Source organism: Hyaena hyaena, unplaced genomic scaffold (genome assembly GCF_003009895.1).
Source record: "Hyaena hyaena isolate Hyena2069 unplaced genomic scaffold, ASM300989v1 scaffold_218, whole genome shotgun sequence".
NCBI classification, from domain to species: Eukaryota; Metazoa; Chordata; class Mammalia; order Carnivora; family Hyaenidae; genus Hyaena; species Hyaena hyaena.
In genome coordinates this window covers 2115607-2135706 of record NW_024080851.1, presented here as the reverse complement: position 1 = coordinate 2135706, position 20100 = coordinate 2115607, and the positions used below count along the sequence as shown (strand labels likewise).

Here is a 20100-nt window from a genome sequence, read left to right as displayed (position 1 = left end):
TCAGCAGTAGCTGCTCCGGGTGCCGGGGGCGTGAGGACCAGGAGCGTACCCGGGCGGGGCCCAGGGGCGCCGCTGGAATGATGAGCTATGTGGGAAGGAGGCCTTTAGATGAGCCCTTGACAGCCCTGGTCACAGAAGATACTGGCATTTGGGGACTCGGGAATTCTCTGTGTGATCTCTGCAAAGAGTTTCTCAGCAGATCTGAATTATCTAAAAACGCAGTGTTCTCAGAGACCACAGAACAAGCAGAGGTGGAGGGTACAGGAGAGCATGCACTGGCCTTGCTCCACAGCGCCACCCAGGCCTGCACACCCGGCTCCCTTGGCAGCAAGGCCGTCCAACAGGGCCTCCTCCGCAGTCCTCACAGCAATCAGCCAGACAAGGCCACCAGGGCACCCTCCGTCAGGCCCACGGATGCTCCAACTCTGCCTGTCGTCCACCATGGGCTTCCCAGAGGATGCCACTTCCTGGGAGGATGCGCAGTCCGGACCTCTCCTGCTCCCTTGGGAAGGCTCACAAGCCCGAGGCCTGCGTGGACTGCGCCACTGGGGCACTGACCCAGGCGATGATCTGCTGGTCACACCACCAGGGAGGCTGAGTGCCAGACCTCTCGCGGAAATGCCACAGCGGCCTCCGGACCCGGCCAGGGGGTCTGAAAAACACAGAGTTGCCATAAAAGATGACAGGAGAAAGAAAACACGTGCAAGGTGAAAGCTGTTACTCTGAAAACTTGAGGGAAGCCGAGTGTTACTAGGTCACAGCATTCATCAGATATGCTCAAGCTGAAAGGCTTATTATGTTCTAACATGACTTTGAACTGGAATCATCATTCACTCAACTGGTACTGAGTGCCAACTATGTGCCAGGCATGTTCCAAGCGCCAGGACACAGAGTGGACAAGATAAATGGAGCCGAAAGCATTGCCCTGATTCCAAAACCAGATGAAGACGCCCCCCTAAAAAGATAGCTACAGACCATTATCACTGATGAAGACAGATGCAAAAATTCTCAAAGAAACACTAGCAAATGAAATCCAACAGTACGTTAAAAAAAAAAATCATTCCCCACCATCAAGTGGGATTTATTCCCAGGATTTAAGGGTGGTTCACTATTCACAAATCACATCATAAGAGAAAGGATAAAAACCATATGATTATTTCAATGAATGCAGAAAAAGCCTCTGACCAAATACAACATCTGTTCGTTGATAAAAACCCTCAATGAAATAGGTTTAAAGGGAATATAACACAACATAATAAAGCCCATTGTATGAAAAAGCCTCAGAGAATATCATACTCAGTAGGAAAAACTGAGAGCTTTCCCCTATGTTCAGGAACACAACAGGGATGTCCACAGTCCCCACTTCTATTCAACACAGTACTGGAAGTCCTAGCCTCAACAATCGGACAACAAAATGAAAAAAAGGTAGCCAATTCAGCGAGGAGTTAAACTTCTTTCTATAGGTGACATGGTTCTCTATATAAAATCCACAAGACTCCGCTGAAACAAAACTAGCCAGATTATGGAATGAACCCGAGTGTCTAACCATAGATGAATGGATAAAGAAGATGTGATATATACACACAATGGAATATTATTCAGTCTTAAAAAAGAATGAAATCTTAACCATTTGCAACAGGGATGGATCTAGAGAATACAATGCTAAATAAAATAAGTCAGAGAAAAACCAATACCATGATTTAATTCCTATGTGGAATTTAAAAAAACAAGCAAAAGAAAAGAGAGAGAGAGAGAGACAAACCAAGAAACAGACTCTTAAGTATAGAGAACGCACTGAAGGCCCCCAGAGGGGAGGAGGCGGGGGTAGGGGAAATTGCTGATGGAGAAGGAGGAGGGTGCTGGTCATGGTGAGCACAGAGTGATGTACGGAACTGCCGAACCACCGTATCCAGGCTCGGGCTGCCCCTACACGGCTCTCAGCTACTCAGACCCAAGGCAGCCACGGCCGACACCGGCCCCCAGGACCAGCCCCTCTCTTGTTCTTCCCTCCTCAGCAAACATAGGCTCCGTCCTTCTAGGTGCGCAGGGCAAATTTCCAGGGTGAGAAAAACTGCAGGTGTGTTTAAAATTCTAAATGTTAAGAAAAATATAGAACTATTACTAAATAGTTATTAACATATGAATACTAAATATCCTGGATTCCTAGAATATCCAAGCAAGTCAACTGCGAAACTACGGTTGACTCTTGAACCATGCAGAGTCTAAGGGCACCAACCACTCCCTGCAGTGGAAAATCCACCTGTGACTTCTGACCCGCTAAAACCTTAACTACTAAAAGCCTACCGTTGCCTGGAAGCCTCGGCGATAACATAAGTAACATAGACCTGGCGTATTCCACGCGTCATATGCTGTATTCTTACAGTGACGCCAGCCAGAGAGGACAAAATCTTACCACAGTGACGTTCTACAGGGGAACATAAAACAGGACGAGTAATTAAGACATAGCCTGCTCTCGGACAAGAAGACTCTATAATGTGAAAATGTCAACTACCTCTAATTTAAAGCATAAATTTAATGTATTTCAATGAAGATTTCAACAGAATTTTCATATGGAAAAATGTTCCAGAATAGCTGGGGGGTTGGTGGGCAGGGGACAGGGAGATCAGACACTAGTCCACCACGTGCGAAAACATATAATAAAGTGCTGGTAAACAAAACAGGTTAGTCCTGGCAAACAGATAGAACAAAGGATCAGTATCTGTGAGTAAACAGAACGAACGAGGAAAAAAAAACACAGCAATATACACAGAGCCAATCAGAACCCAACATATGCCACATACAACAACGCCACAAAGTTAGAGTAGCTGAGCGACGGGCCGGGGCCTTGCCGGGCGCCTGCGGCGGGTCAGGTGGCACCGAGTGCCCAGCCGTGGGAACACTGGTACTCTCTCTGGGGCCAATACAGCAACAGCCATCAAAATGATACACACCGCACTCTCTGACCCAGTAACTCCTGCCCCAGGAGTTCATCCAACAGAGATTCATGCACATTTTCAGAGAAACACACACAGCATATTCACTGCAGCAGCGTCGGTGCCGGCAGCAGACCAGAAACCACCTAATTACACTCCCCGAGGGACCCTGGTTAGTGATGCTACACCCACCAGGTGGGATACCTGGAGGGTGTCAGGAGAAAGCTTGATGCCAGAGTCACCTGGAAAGCGTCTGAAAATCCAGACACGTGGTTCCCACCCCACCAAGGACAATTTAACCAGATTACGAGGGGTGGGCCCAGGAGTCAGCCTTTTAAAGCCCCAAACAGAAGTGACTTCAAGGACAAGAATGGTGAGGGAGGGGGGTATGGGACAGCAGGGCTGTGGAGTGGAACACCACCCCGCTCCCCAAAGGCAAACCCAGATTCCACTCATCTCCAACGGCCCCAGCTCGAGCTGGGTCCTTACCTGCAACATGGGGACCGTGAGGACACAACAAAGCCCGCAAACTGGGACACAACAGAGACGTGCATACACATGTAAACGTGAAAAAGAAAAACCGTAGAGAACATACACATTTCACAAAAGAAACAATAGACAATGGTTCCCATTAGGGATAACTCACTTCCACTACATACTCATAACTTTCAAAAATGTTCACCGGAACCGTAACTGCCAATTTACTCACCCTGTAACAATCAGTTAGTGGGAAACTCAACATACCAACAACCTGTTTGCTTTTTTTTAGGTGGGCTCTGCACCCAATGTGGGGCTTGAACCAATGACCCCAAGATCAAGAGTCGAGTTCTTCACCGAGTCAGCTGATCACCCTGATTTTTTCTTTTGACAAATCAACTGTGAGAAAATAAAATACGTAGGTCAGCTACAACTACAAACGGTATGTGGCTGCAGCCTTATTTACAGATTTAAACCTATCTTTATTATTAAAGTGAGGCATAGAAGAAAACTAGAAGTTTATTTTTTTTAACGTTTATTCATATTTGAGAGATACACACAGAGTGTAAGCAGGGGAAGGGCAGAGAGAGAGGGAGACACAGAATCTGAAGCAGGCTCCAGGCTCTGAGCCGTCGGCAGAGAGCATGACGTGGGGTTCAAACCCACGAGCTGTGAGATCATAACCTGAGCCGAAGTTGGACGCCCAACCGACTGAGCTACCCAGGTGGCCTGAAAACTAGATGTTTAAACACTAGTTGAAAATATTTACAGATAAAGTATAATTTGCTTTATTTTTTTTTTCATTTTCATTTATTTTGTGAAAGGGCAAGAGAGAGCGTGCATGCTCAAGCGCACGAGGAGGAAGAGGAGGAGGAGGAAGAGGAAGAGGAGGAGGAGGAGGAGGAGGAGGAGGAGGAGGGGGAGGAGGAGGGAGAATCCCAAGCAGGCTCCAAGCTCAGCACGGAGCCCAATGCAGGACTTGATCCCACGACTGCAAGATCACAACCTGAGCTGAGATCAAAAAAGTGGGACTGGCAACCAACTGGGCCCCCTAGGTGCCCCAGAATTTGCTTTAAAATGACTCCAGAGGGGACAGCTGACAACAAGTGTGTGTGGGGTCCTTACGAAGTGTCTGCTCTCCTTTGTGTTTAAATTCTACCTAATGCATTTTTGGCAAGACGCATATATTTCTTTTTCAACAACAACAACAACAAAAACAAGCTAGCATAGGGGCGCCTGGGTGGCTTAGTCGGTTAAGCGTCCGACTTTCGCTTAGGTCATGATCTCGCGGTTCGTGGGTTCGAGCCCCGCATCGGGCTCTGTGCTGACTGCCAGCTCAGAGCCTGGAGCCTGTTTCAGTCTGTGACTCCCTCTCTCTGACCCTCCCCTGCTCATACTGTCTCTCTCTCTCTCTCCTAGAAATAAATAAAACATTAAAAAAAATTTAAAAAACAAAACAAAACAACAACAACAAAAAAAGCTAGCATAAAATATTACATTCTTTAATGTTCTAGAAAAATATTTAACTACAAGCTGCTGGTTTTACCTCTGAAAAGTATCTCTCAGATAGCTGTAATACTTGCTTTTTTCTTAACACGGCAGAGCAAACACATCCAAGTTCAGGCCTCTGCGGGCACAGAGTATTTATGGCTTCGAATCCCATTGACACTGGCTGGCCCTGCCTTCTAACTGCGGGATTTTCAGCACTTACATCTCACTTTCTCCATCTGTAAAAAGCAGCACACTGCCAGGGGGACAAGCTCCTGCTGGCCTCCACCCCACAGGCCAGGACGCCAGGTCACTTTTCCCAAACAGTTTCAGCACCCAACACACTCAATTCAAGTCACTGCTGAAGATGTGTGGGCCAACCTCTTCTAAAAACGAAGCCTGTGAGCTATAAATTAATTGCAAAACAAAGACAAAACTGCAGTTTCCAGAAAGTAAAAGAGTGTTTGTAACCAACAACCTGAATCAGACTTTCCTGACTTGGGACTGAAATCACACCCTGTGGAGGGCACACAGGGGGCTCAGAGAAGGGGCAGTTCTGGAGCGAATGGCGGGAAGGTGAGACCGCAGCCTCAGCCCCAGACAGGCTGCTGGCCCCGGCATAGCTCAGGCGACTGACAGGGGAAGGCTGGCTCACATTCCGGAGTGCTGGCTGTCTGTCCACTGTTCTCTGAGCGCAGGATTACAGCCAGCACCCTCCTGTGAGCACAAGAGCCTCTTCGAGGCACATGGCTCTCGGCAATGGACAACACGGATTCAAAATCAACAAAACGCAGGCAGGAAATGCTCAGGATACAAGATTCAGCGAAACACAAGCCACAGTGTCACATGACTGCATAAGCTTCTATGTGTGCGGATGCGGGTGCTCTCGCATGAACACACATTTACATACACAGAAAAAAACTAGAAAATACCCCAAAGAGTTAACAGGGAGCACTGGGATGTTTTTATTCTTTATATACTTATTTTTCAGTTATGCTGCATGGAGCATAACTAGAAAAACAGACAGATAGCTCGTTTAAGACAAGCAGTATGTCCGCAGGAGCTTGGACCTGTGTGAGCGCTCGCTGTGCGCTGGGAACCGCGCTCAGCAGGTGTGACAGGGGGATCTCAGCCAACCCTCACTGCTAACCGATGGGGCATTCCGGTGTGTCCATGTGACTCCGGCAAGGTCTCCTGCCATGGGCACCTGGAAAGGCCGGGGCCAACAGACAAAGGACCTATTTAGAGATAAAAGCAAGAACCCAACTCATCAGGAGCGGACACCCCAGCAGGACACAGCACTGCCTAGGGCCGTCTAGGCTGCAGGACCACAGGAGACAGGCTACAAAACCGAGGCGGCACACCTCTGGGGCTCAGCTCACACGCCCAGCAGGCCGCTGCCCTGACGCTGCAACACAGGGGAACCAACCAGTGTGAGTGGACCACGAGGTGAAGACAGCCAAACGGCCGGGAGGCTCTGTTGAGGGCAGGCGCAGATGGGAGCACAGAGGAATGGGGGCTGTGCCCGGGTTTGGGGGCGGCCAAACCGGATGGAAACGATGCATTGCTGAGGGTGCCACTAGGAAACCTGAAAGCCCTCCTCCGAATGACGCCATCCCCTTCCCAGGAAGCACGCGGATCCGTCCAACAGCAACAGGGCCACACCACCAAAACCAGAGACCACAGCAAGCAGCCGTCCGCCACACCGCGCTCTTCCAGGTGACGGCGCGGCACTCCAGCAGCTCCAGGACACCCCCCTCGGCTCTGCAGGCTGCCTCCCACACAGGGGGTGGATGGCCTGGGTGCTCCCAGGGCACACACCACCCTGCATCACGGGCAGCCTGGGAGCACCCTGTCCCTCATCCAGACACTATTTCCAGGTGATCATTTACTCCGTGCTAATTTTTCCTTTCTTTTTCTTTTCTTGTAAAGAATTGTTTGTAACTTCTAAAGGCAAAAGCCAGACAAGGCACAGCCTTTTTGGATTTTGGTAGGCTGGCCAACACTAGCCCATGCAGCAAACATCACTGTGTTACCTACAGCGCCACCTGCCAGCCAAGAGGGGGGCTGCAGGACATCCCAGACCCAGAATGTTAAGAGGGGAGCCCCTGGAGCTTCAAGAGAGGTTTCTCAAGCCTCTGATGCCCCTGGGTTCTGCCCCTGTTCCTTCCACAGCACCAGTGACATGGGGAGGCATTTCCAAAAGCTGCCCAGCACTCCAGGAGTCCTCTGAGCCCGGGTCATGGGGCTGAGCAAAGACTCTGCAGCACTTCCTCCAGGGCGTTCACTGTGGACACTCCCTGCAGACACAGGCATGTTCTCAACGGTAAGCTGTGTGCACAGGGACATCTGTGCTTCCAGACGCCATCTCTCTGCTAAGGAACAAAACTGAGCACTTTACACAGCGGGGACAGGCATTCCTGAACTTCACTGGAAAGGTCCTGACAATGACAGTGGGGCAGGAACAAGAATGAAATTGACAACCACAGGAAAATTAGATCCAATTCAAGTTTCCCTCAAATAACTCCTCGTTCACCAAAAAAAAAAAACTATACACGTGGCTTTAATATGAAAATCAGTATGCAATTATGTACAAATAAAAACATACACTGCAAAAAATTTGGGGCAGAAAACAGACCCTTCGCCTGGCTGACTGAGTCCATTAAGGGTCCGACTTCAGCTCAGGTCATGATCTCACAGTTCATGGGTTCTGACAGCTCAGAGCCTGGAGCCTGCTTGGATTCTGTGTCTCCCTCTCTCTCTGCCCCTTCCCCACTCACACAAATAAACAAACACTAAAAACAAAAACAAAAACAAAAAAAAACTATAAAAGAGAACAGAGCATGGTTGGCAAGGCCCGGGTATGGTGGCTGGACCCTGTCTGGAGCAGGATGGTGCTCACAAGGGCACACTGGCACAAGTCAGGACTACAGCCAACAACCAAGCTGTGCTGTGGGGTAAACTACATCCCAGCAAGTCCACAACCAACGGCTGATGACAAACACACGCGCACGACATACAGATGTCTTACTTGGTTTTTCCCTGGTGCCTATGCAGAATCTGTTCAATTCACTAAGTGTATGTGTGTCTTTCCTGCCCGACAAGAGAAGGAAATGTCTGCTATCATCACTGCCACTACTGGCCAGGACTGCTAGCACGGGGGGGGGGCAAATGGAAAGAGCACAAATCAGCCAGCTCAGAACCAGACTGCAGGTGACAGGCTTGTGGACAGACAGCCCACATTGGGCAGGGCTCCGTGTGGTCACACTACTCAGCAGAACCCCAGAGGGCTACAGTTTATAGGACAAACGATCTTGGGCACTGACTGGATGGATGCGGGGTGCCACTAATGCAAAGCAGGGAGAAGGGTGGCTTCCCACTCCCTCCCCGGGTCTGCCGCAGCGCTGTGGCTCCACTGCGTTGAGATGTGGCAGCCACAACTTCCTGGTCTGCTCATGGAAAGCCAGTTAGCACGCAAAGGCCGAGAAGGTGCCCATCCCTGGGAGGGTTGGTCCCTCGGCACAAGCCCAAGGTTTGCCAGAACACCCCAGTCTTCTCTCTGTACCCACAGCGGCATACAACTCGAACAACTCACGCTGATTCTAGCCCAGAATACAACGTGTCAGTTCAAGGATAGAAAAACAGGGTCTTGGGGCACCTGGGTAGCTCAGTTGGTTAAGCGTCCAACTTTGGCTCAGGTCATGATCTCACGGTTCGTGGGTTCGGGCCCCGCGTCGGGCTCTGTGCTGACTGCCAGCTCAGAGCCTGGAGCCTGTTTCAGAGTCTGTGTCTCCCTCTCTCTCTGACCCTCCCCTGCTCACACTGTCTCTCTCTCTCTCTCTCCCAGAAATAAATAAAAAAAATATTTAAAAAAAAAAGAAATAAAACATTAAAAATTTTTTTTAAAAAATGAAAAATAGGGTCTTGACAAGACAGAGGCAGCCATTCTAGCCCTAAGCCAGAAATCAAAAACAAATCCCCTCTTTTAATAAGCTTTTAGGAATTATTTTTTTAATGCAATAAAACAGTCAGTAAAACAGAACGCGTTTTGTAGGAACGTTAGAAAATACACTAAGAGGGGAAAGATGATAATAAAAACCCAAACCACCACTCTGCCAACCAGGACTCACCATTTATCTCCTTCCAGGCTTTGTCTTCTGCATGCATATAACCTCACAGGTTTCATTCACCATCACTCTGAGAACTACTTTCCTAATGCGACACTACATGACAGGAGCGTGTGTGCGCAGCAGGGTTCACCCACAGACGCGACCAGCAGCACACTCCGAGAGCCATGCGAGGAACAAGCTCACATGGCCCAGCAGCCAGCGGGCCACAAGCGGGCTCTCCAGGAAGGGGGCTGGGCTGCCTCCATGGCATGAATTTCTCCTGCTTCAGGGAGAGCTCGTCTCTGCTTTCGGTGCCCTTCAAATGACTGGTGAGACCCACTCAGGTCACCCGAAGGCCACTGGTTACGGATGCCGCCAACCTCCACGGAACCCCTCACAGCGACACCCAGGGATGAGGCCCAACCAGGCTGCCACATAACATGAACCATCACGACATCCACATCAGTCACCTTTCAAGACCACTTATAAACGTATATGGCCCTTCCCTAAATGACGATGTGGACTCTCCCAAAGTTTTCCTGAAACAAGTAATGTTAGATTACCCAAAACTGAAGTGAGTAACTCTATACGCTCAGTCTTCACTCCAATACCCAAACACTGCAGGTGTCTGCTTCCTGGCAAAGACCACAGGAAGAAGGCAGCTACACACAGAAAGAACTCAGAAACTGCACAGGGTCCCTCTGAGTCTTTGCCAAACGGTCAACTGTCCCCACATGAGTGCAACCCCAATGGGGAGGGAACACAGCTCCTGGGAACCGAGCGCCCCTCAAATGCGACGCTGCTGAGAACTGAACTAGCCCTGGAATAAAAGGTACTCTAGACACACCCCCAACAAAGCTGAAAAACAAACTTCTGAAAGATCGTACTGATCTGTGATAAGTAACCGTGAGGACGGGGGCACCTGGGTGGCTCAGTTAAGGGTCCTTGACTCTGTTTTAGCTCAGATCACAATCTCACAATCTCAATTTGTGGGATCAAGCCCTGCATCAGAGCCTGCTCGGGACTCTCTCTTTCTCTCTCTCTCTTAAATAAATAAACTTAAAAAAAAAAATGGTGACAACAAAACTCAGCACTCTCTAGAGGAAGAAAACAACATCCAGAGATGCAGCTACATAACATTCACAATATCAAGCATCCAGTAAAAAATTACCAGATATGTCAAGAAGCGGGAAAATATAACCCCAAATCAGGAGAAAACAACAGCAAACTGCCAATTGCAACAAACCGAAAAATTAAGAGATGACGGAATTGGCAGATGAAGACTTAAAACAGCTATCATGTTTACAAGATATATAAGATATGAAGTATGTTTAGAAAAAAACAATGACCATAAAGATTGAGGCCTTAAAAAAAAATAAACAGGAATTTTGCAAAGCTGGAAAATAAAAAGTGTACTGATGAATTTAACTAAGGATTAGACACTATAGGAGAAATGAGTCAATGTGAAGACAGCGTGTTAGACGCTGCTCTAAAGGAGGCACAGTCTTATGAGGGGGTCAGTGCAACAGAGGCAGAAGGCAGCTCGGAAGCCCCCAGGGTACAAACACGGAGAACACACTACAGCAGGTTGTGATCAGATCCTGAAACTAATGATAAATACCTTAAAAACACCCGGGACAGGGGACCCATAAAGGGGAACAAAGAACATCACTCATTTCTCATCAAAAGACAACAGAATAACAGAACGACACTCTTTAAAACATTGAAGAAAAAAAAGTATCAATCTAGAATTCTACAGACAGCAAAAATACCCTCAGAAAGGAGCACCAAAGACAGACATTTTCAGACCAACAAAAGCTAACGGAATTCATCGCCAGCAGACCAGCACTACAGGGAACATGAGAGAAAGCTCTTCAGGAGCAAGGAAACAACCAGACCTCATGACTCTCTGCCGAGACCCCTCCCACTTCCGGGTTCCAGGGCCCATTTTGCCCCTTTCTGACCTGAGATCCACCTTCGAGACCTGCTCGTCTTCCTCAACGGGCTTGCGGCTGACTGTGAGCCCCACCACCGAGCGTGGCCATTACGACCCCAGGTCTCACCCAGCTAATCTCATTCTGTGTCGCTGCAGGCTGTCTGGCTTGCTTCATTACCATTCCCGAGGAGCTCCGCTCATAGCACCTCTCACTAGGGGCAGAGAGTGACGAGAGGGAGGAGCCGCACCACGGTTAGGGCAGAGACGGGACCATGTGGGAGGGCGCGGACCATGCTAGAACAGAGGAGGCCAGGAGCAGACACTGCCGCCACCTCGCTCCCACAAAGGAGGCCCCGGATCTTCGCACAGTGTAGCCTGTGCCCCGTGCCAGGAAACAGAGCCCCTGGAAAGGGAGGAGAGTATAGTCCGGGGATGGATCCCGGCGCGGCGACACACGGGCTGCACGACCCCCGGCTCACATGACAGACACAGCAGCCTGTGAGGCAGGTGCTTTGTTATCACCTCCGCTCCAGAGGGGAGAAAGCCAAGACACGGGTAGCGCTGCGAGCCAACAACCCCACACACGAGACACGGCTGTCTCCAAGAGGGCTCTGGGTGCACAGTGGGCGCGTGTCCCCACGGCACCGAGACAAAGCCCCCACACAGCCAGATTGAGTCTGGGAGCCCGGAACTCTGATTCCGGCTCTAGCTCTCACTCTGGCTGCACAGCCAGGGCGGATCGTGACCCCGCCTTATGGGGACAACAGGAGGCCAGAAGCAGACTGGCCCCCCGCTGCACATGGGCACACTCCTGGAACATACCGCAGCCTGCAGACCTCACCACAGAGACGGTCGGTGTGGTACCAAGTGAGAACCACTGACGGACCACACCACCCACGGGACTTCAAGCGAAAGAGAAACCGCAAAGTAGGAACTCTTACTTAGGAAGAGCTGGGGGCTCCTTCACGGCTTCTGCAGCACCAGCACACGCTTCCACCGCCTCCGCTTCTGCCGAGCTGGGGGCTGCTGCCGCCTCGGCCTCATGGGGGCCCGGCAGTCCCGGAGGCCCAGGGTCCGTGCTGGGGACGACTTCCACCTCCTGTCCCGCGGCCGGCACTGGCTCCAGCTCGGCTGTGGCCACTGCTGCCTCCTCCGCCTCCTTCCTCCTGGCCTTCTCCTCCAGCTCCTTCCTTCTCTTCTCGTCATCCTGGCGCGCCATGTGCTCGAAGGCTGTGAACACCTATGATCAAACAGCAAGCCAGCCATGAGTGGCCCCTCCCGGTACCGGGCCACACACGCTACGCGAAGGGGGTTGAACCTGGAAAGTAGGGAATGGATAAAGTGGAAGACCACAGACACGCTCCCCCTAGGAAAAGGCGCACATTCATTTTCACCAGGGGCAATCTGTATCAAGGTTCCAAGAGCACAGAAGGGAAACCTGGTAACCAAGGCTCACGATACCTACGTGCTGAGCAGCCAACTTCTGGGTCTAAAGAACACGTAGCTGGGGCACCTGGGTGGCATAGTCGGTTAAGTGTCCGACTTCAGCTCAGGTCATGATCTCACGGTTCGTGGGTTCAAGCCCCATGTCGGGCTCTGTGCTGACAGCTCAGAGCCTGAAGCCTGCTTCAGATTCTGTGTCTCCCTCTTTCCCTGACCCTCCCCTGCTCATGTTGTCTCTCTCTCTCAAAATAAATAAAGCATTTTTAAAAATATTTTTAATTAAAAAAAAATTAAAAATCTAAAAAAAAGCACTTAATTAAATGAGCTGTCCTCATTTCTTCTGACAGCCCCTGGTGAGACCCGTTTGCCCCAGGAAGAGCACACCATCCTAGCATCAAAAGCTGTAAAGCCGCCAACAATTCAGACTCAGAAGATGGGAAGTGAGCTGAGCCCGCTCAGTACAGCAGGGCCACCAGAGCGCAGCTGTCTGCCCATACTGCAGAGGTGGAGGGGGTGTGGCTCTTAAAAAACGTGAGAATTTCACGCCCCAGATAACCACGCTGGGTCTACAATGAGCAAGGAACACAAAAAATCCAAGCAATGACTCCCACCCTCTACAAACTCGATATTCTGGTGTGAGGTTCAGCCCCTACTCTTTTCTGGGACAGTCTCACCCGTACAAGCGCTGGGACTCTCCACCCGAAAAGCGCACAGGAAATGTGGCATTTTGTATGCACCTTTCAAGGGCGCACATAACCCTGAATGTGGCCAGCACAGACCCGCGCACGACAGCGCCACCAGGAGAGGCTGTGAGGAGCACCTGCGGTACTTGCAGTGGGTGCATAGATGCACGTCCAGGTCCTGGAAATCTAAGAAATTCCTTGGAAGGAAAGGGCTACCAGCAGACCTTGAAGAAAAGGCACGTGTTGTCCAGGGGGCCACAAGAGGCAAGGCCAGTGCTCTGAGGGCTGGGGCCATAAGGGGTTGCTCCTCCTGTGGCTGGAGGCAGGAGGGCTGGGAGAGCATGGGGCAAGGGGGAGGCAGCAGCCCTGTTCCCCACACGTCCACAGGCAGGTGTCACAGCAGCCTCAGCCTCATTCACAGCTGCCACAGCCCAGGAGCAAGCGGAAGTCCTTCCTCAGGGGAACAGATACTACACTGTGATCCATCCAGACACTGGAGTAACACTGAGCACTAGAAAGAAATCAGCTATGGAGCCGTAAAGAGACATGAAGGAAACTTAAATCATATCACAGTGAAAGAAGCCAATCAGAAAAGCCCATGCATGTTCTGTAGGATTCCAACTCCATGACATTCTGGAAAAGACAAAACCACGGGGAAGTAAAAAGACCTGTGGTTGCCAGGAGTGGGGCAGGAGGGAGAGTGAGGGAGTGGAATGTGGTAGATTTTGCTGGCAGTGAAAAATATTCTGTGTGTAAACACCAGTTAAACATCTGTCCCAACCTCACAAAACAACATCACTAAGACTGAACCCTAAAGCCAACTACGGTTTGGGTGGTCTGACATGGAACACAGGTGCCTCGATCTTGTGCAGATGCTTGGGGGGATGGGGACAAGTGATACACGGGAAATCTCTGTACCTTCCCTCCGATTTGCCTTGAACCGAAAACTACTCATAAAAAATGTTCAGAAGCAGTCACACGTTAAATAATCATGTTCCGTGCACCGAACAGGAAGACAAAACAAAAGGTCTCTAACCACTGAACTCTGCCAAATGCTTTCAGATTCCCCCAAAACCTTCCAGAAGATGCCGTGAGGAAGACAGCACTGACATTTCAAACAAAAGGAAAAACTAAGCTCAGCGGAGGTGAGTTCCCTGCCCAGGTCCTTCCAGTCAAAGAGGAGGAGAGTAAAAATTATACAAGGACGCTGACGTCCAAAGGCCACATCGGCAGAGAAAGAGTGAAACCCTAAGGCTGAAACCAGGCCACAATTCCAGACCCACTTCTACTCCTTCAGAGAAGCTGAGCCCGACAACATCTCACAGCCATGCGTACGACACCTGACTTCGCCTTCCCAGCCACTTAGCCCCCAGACGCCCCAGACCTTCATCCCAACTCCACAAAATAGAGCAGCAGCAAGGACTGTCATCTCACCCCCTGGGACCGCCCTGCCCCTGGGCCTGGTAATCCTCGCCGTGTCCACCGCCTCTGCTGCTTCAGCACCCCACCTCCTCTAGCCTGCCACCTGCCTCCCCTCTCTGCTGCTCGGGTCGCTGAGGACCTGGGCGCTCACTGTACAACCAGAGCACCGTGGAGCTGGAGGAGAGGTCTATGACCTCCAATCCACTTCTCTACTGACAGAGAGGAGAGAACCCTCCCACCAGGTCCAGTGAGGACCAGATGGTGCCAGCTCTCCTGATTCTGGGGCAAGTAAGGGACCTTCTACTAAGCAGGCTTCTCAAACTGGACCCAACCTGGACAAATGAAGCGTCACTATAAACTATTTTCTTCCTAAAACACACTAAAGGGGCACCTGGGTGGCTCAGTCAGTTGCGCATCTGACTCCTAATCTTGATTCAGGTCATGATCTCAGGGTTCGTGGGACCAAGCCCCACTCTGTGCTGACAGCATGGAGTTTGTTTGGGATTCTCTCTCCCTCCCTCTCACATGCATGCTCGGTCTCTCTCAAAGTAAATAAACTTTAAAAAAATACACTACAACATCACGGTAAGGAGCACAACTTCCACGTGCATCTTTCCTGCTGAAGCTCGTCCCTCAAGCTCTCCACCCAGTCGGCCAAGCCCTTGGAATTAGGAAGGAAAGCCTGACATCACACTAACAGTCCAAACCTCAAAATATCAGGAAACTTTCAAGTTCCAGAATGGAGTGCCCAGCATTTCCGTCCAAGCCCTGCTTGCCCATGTCCAGGAGAGCCTCCAAATCCCCACCTCAGGTGGCTGGCCACAGGAAGGAGTCTCCTAGCAGCAAATCAGGTGCAGAGAAAAACCCCCTAAGAGGCAAAAGAGCAGGGATGGGGGCTCAGGAGGACCACCCAGCAGCAGGACGGAACATTGTGCCGCAGGAAGTCATTCAGCCGGACTCGGCATCTTAAGGTCCCACCCACCACAGAACTCCAGTCCAACACTAAACTCACCTTCACTACTCTCCCACCAAATCGTTGTGTGGCCAGAATGTACCCCACCCCCAGGATTCACCCCCATCGACCCAACAAAATGCCCTGGGCACATCTGCATCTCTGAAGCTCCTCAGGCACTGCCGACTGTTGGGAACCAGTCACAGAAACGCCACTCTCTTCTTAACCATTGCTAGAAGGCGCCCCCTGGGTTTCTGGGAAGCGTACTGCCCTGCCGACTCCCTCTTGGGGTCACCCCCTAAGTGCTGCTCTCCACCTTCAGCTCTTCTTCTCCCCGCAAACCACTCTGGTCCCTCCATCTCCAGAGAGACCCAGTCCCATGGTTTCAGAGCCTGCGAGCAGGGACTTCTGTCAGCAATCGCAGATTCAAACTTGTCTGAAACTAAGCTTTTCCCCGTAAACTCGGGCCAGTTCCATTAGTGCATCATCATTATTCCAGGTTTGAAACCGCAGGTCATCTCTGACTCCTCCCTTCCTCCCTCCTCTTCTTTAGGCCGCTCACCAGGTCTGGACATATTTTATACCTCATTACCGGGAAAATGAATTACCTCTGTCAGGTCCTGTGTGAAATAAGGGCAAAGACCACCTTTTCAGGATGCTGGGATTAAATAAGGTAACACCTTACACGCTAACCAGTACATACCCGCTGCCCAGTAAGCGTTCCTTTCTTCTCCACATCTTCTCTGCAAGCTACCATCACCCTAAACAAAAGTTCTCCCGCCCTACTATGGAAAGACCTGGAATCATAAAGATGAAGTTCTGAGTTCCAGCTCTGCGATGAGTTCGGTCAAATCACCTAACCTTGCTGAAATGGCACCCTCATCTGCCACATCAAATTAAACTTTCCCAGGACGCTCCTGAGCACCAGGGGAATTCCACGCCCCTCCAGCGCGCATCGAGTTCGCCCACACGTGAGCGGAGAAAGACTGCGAACACGGGTCTCGCACCGCCGACTCCGCTGCCCCGCTCCCGCCTCCACGCGACGTGCTCGTGGGGCGCGCAGGTGTCCGCGGGGCGGCCCGCTCGGCCCCCCTCCCTGCCAGGCCGCCCTGGCACCTCCAAGCACCCCGAGCGCCGGGCCAGGCCCCGTCCCGCGGGACAGTAACTCGACACCTGAGCAGCGCCTCAGCTTACTCGCAGGCACGGCCGCGGGAGGCGGGTCCGGGGAGGCGCCCTGGGGGAAACTGAGGCCGGGAGTGGGTGGGCTCCGCCGCTCCCACCCCCACCCGGCCCCGGGCTGCCCTCTCCGCGTTACCTGCAGCACCAGGGCCTGCGCCGCCCCGGGCGGGAAGCCCATTCGGTCGGTCGGGTGGCGCAGCAGGCGGTAGAAGTCGGTCTTGCGGTAGAGAAAGCCGAAGAGCACGCGCAGGAAGTCCTGGACGTTGCCTACGTGCTGGAGGATGCCCAGCAGGGCCTGGTCGTACAGCTCGGCTGCCCCGGGCTCCATGGCGTCGCCGGCCGGAGGGACGCTGCTCACTGCGGGCGCGGCCCGAACGCCGGCCCACGGCCACTTCCGGCACGCTGCGGTAACGGCTCCGCGGCCCGGCGCGACTTCCGGTCCGCCCTCGCTCGGCCCCCCGCGGTCGGGCCGGCCTGGGTGGCTGCGGAGCGTCCCCGCCGCAGGCTCCGCCACCGCCTCCCGGGCGGCCTCGCCGAGGGGCGGACGTGGGCCCCGAAGTGGCTGCTAGGGGCGAGAAGGCCCGGGACGGCGGGACCGAGAGCGCCCGGCGGCCATGTTGCAAGCGGGCGGAAGAGGTGCGTTCTGGCAACGTCACCTCAGCCCGGGTGTCGTCACGAGGTGGGCGGGGCGCCGCGTCAGGCCTGCAGGGAGCCTGCCCGGGCAGCTGGAGGGTTGGTGGGGATGGGGCCAGCGGTGTCTGTGTCCGGCTTTCGGAGCCGGGAGTGATGTGTGGACGCGTGTGTGGCATAATCTGTATACGTACACGCGGCGTGCATCGTGTCCGCAGTGTCAGTTACTCTAATCTTCACGCAAGTACCCGACGAACACACGCCAGAGCAGAGGTGTTACTCAACTATATAGAGTTAACCAAGTAACCAGTAATATGGTAAAGCCGGTCCCAAGAGCACTGGCAGGAACCGGGTATTCATAAACCCTTCAAGGAAACCGAGTAAAATCGTTAGGTTGGATACAAAGCTGGACAGTGTCCTACAAAATAATGAAACCATAGGTTACTTTTTCTACTGAATACAAATGACTTGCATGTCGACTGGGCTAAAGTCTACACATGAACATCTATCTTCAAGAGTCTATGAGCTCTCATTCATTGTAAATAAAGTCAGAACCAGCTAAATTACCCTAGGGCAATTGTCTTGAAACCTCTTTGAGTCACTTACAATCCAGGGGCACCTGGGTGGTTCAGTTGATTAAGCATCCCACTGGCTTTCAAATCAGGTCATGACCTCACAGGCTGTGAGAGCCCACACTGACAGTGCAGACTCTGCTTGGGATTCTCTCTGCTCTCGCTCTCTCTCTCAAAATAAACTATTTAAAAAAATGTTTTTAATTTATTGAAGACTCCAAAGACCTTTTATGTGGGTTGTGCTTATAGTTACCATAATAGATGTGAAAACTGACAAAATTTTTAAAAATTTATTCATTTTTAAATAACCACAAAAACACACAATGTGTTAACATTTTTCTTTTCTTTTTTTAAATTCTTTTTGACGTGTATTTACTTTTGAGAGACAGAGACAGAGCATGAGCCGGAGGAGGGACAGAGAGAGAGGGAGACACAGAATCTGAAGACAGACTCCAGGCTCCATGCTGTCAGCCCAGAGCCCAACGTAGGGCTGGAACTCATGAACCGCAGGATCATGACCTGAGCCGAAGTCAGACGCTTAACCAATTAAGCCACCCAGGCGCCCCAATGTCTAACATTTTTCTAATGTTTATTTATTTTTGAGAGCTAGAGAGAGCTCAAGCAGAGGAGGGAGAAAGAGAGAGAGAGAGAGAGGAGAGAGGGAATCTTAAGAAGGCTCCATGCTCAGCGCAGAGCCCAACATGAGGCTTGATCACATGACCATAAGATCATAACTTGAGCTGAAATCAAATGAGTTGGACTTTTAACAGACTGAGCCACCCAGGCACTTCCACATGTTAACATTTTTATGAAGAAATAATGTTCTTCAAAGCAATGAAGTGTAGCAAGAAGCATGGCATGGTTTTACATTTCTCCAGATCTCTTTAAAATCTGGCTTAATTGAAGATAGCAAGATTTTGCATTCACTGAAATTGCAATATGTTGTTTTGATTGAAAAATATGAAGAAACCCAGTCTCACACAGATTGTAATTGGAAATGAGAGGAACATTTTAACTGTCTTTTCAATTAAAAGTATTTTTTTGAAACCAAAATTGAACAGATGGTAGTTTCTCAACAGTTGTAATATGGCATCTGAAACAACATCCATAAATGTTTCCTAATGGTCACATCAATACCCATCGGTATGTCCTGCACTTCGAATGAATCTTTTAGATGCATGATTTTGTAACACCGGACTGGAATGCAGAATGTGACAAAACAATCGAACTGTGTTACAAATGTAAGAAGAAGCCTCTGTGACGATAGTAGAAAAACACACTGACCCAAGTCACTCTGGAAATGAATGGAGTCTAAGACAAAGGAACGAAAAAGAGCCGCTTCGTTCTACAGCTGTTTCCCATGGGGGTGTTGGCTGTCCTCTCTGAAAACCCTAAGCGTGTACAATACAGATCAAAATTAAGCAAATCATGTGGGTGGTAGAGCCAGACTTCTCCTGTTGGCAAGAGAGATTACAGGGAAGAAGGGAGGAGTCTAGAATGATTCCTGAGGTGGTGAATTCACCCTGGAGGCATCAGCAGGAACTCCAGTTTAGCTTACCCTAGCTACAGATGGCTATGTACAGAAATATTTCTAGAAATGTGTACATACAGAGGTGCCTGGGTGGCTCAGTGAGTTAAGTGTCAGACTTCAGCTCAGGTCATGACCTCACAGTTGCTGAGTTGGAGCCCCATGTCGGGCTCTGTGCTGACAGCTGGGAGCCTGGAGCCTGCTTCAGATTGTCTCACTCTCTGCCCACTCACACTCTGTCTCTCTCTCTCTCTCAAAAATAAACATTAAACAATTTTTTTTAAGCAAAGAAAGGTGTACATACATGTATCGGTTTGCACACGTTTATTTCCTTGCTGTCTCAGCTGAGGAGCCCAACAGCAACACTGCCCCAGCAGTGAAGCTCACACGGACGCCAGATCCTGGGTTCGAATCCCGTCTCCAGTAGAAGGGCCAGGACTCCTTGGAGAAATGGCTAATTCTAGGACTGGGACAGCAAATACACAAGCTGAGCCTGGACCAACTTATAGTGCCAGAGAGCAAGGAAGTGCTCAGAACGGGAAAACACCTCTGGGGGTGTGACAAGGGACACAGGAGCCAACAGAAAGAGAGTTCCTGGGGACACCTGGGTGGCTCGGTTGGTTAAGGGTCTGATTCTTAATTTCAGCTCAGGTCATGATCTCACGGTTTCGTGGGTTTGAGCCCTACATCAGGCTCTGTACACTGGCAGCACGGAGCCCGCTTGGGATTCTCTCTCCTTCTCTGTGTG

At 50.9% G+C, this 20100-nt stretch overlaps 1 protein-coding gene across 1 annotated transcript in view; it reads right to left on the bottom strand.

The window, feature by feature from the left end:
* NUDCD3 (NudC domain containing 3) overlaps positions 1 to 17236 on the bottom strand; it is a 57306-nt gene extending 40070 nt beyond the window's left edge. Inside the window, exons 1-2 of the mRNA XM_039242990.1 lie at positions 16759 to 17236; positions 11885 to 12183 (exon numbers count right to left, since the gene is read on the bottom strand). Coding sequence (XP_039098921.1) covers positions 11885 to 12183; positions 16759 to 16950 — 491 coding nt within the window. The 5' untranslated portion in view covers positions 16951 to 17236. The remainder of the gene's footprint in view (positions 1 to 11884; positions 12184 to 16758) is intronic.
* Between the last annotated feature and the right edge of the window lie 2864 nt (positions 17237 to 20100).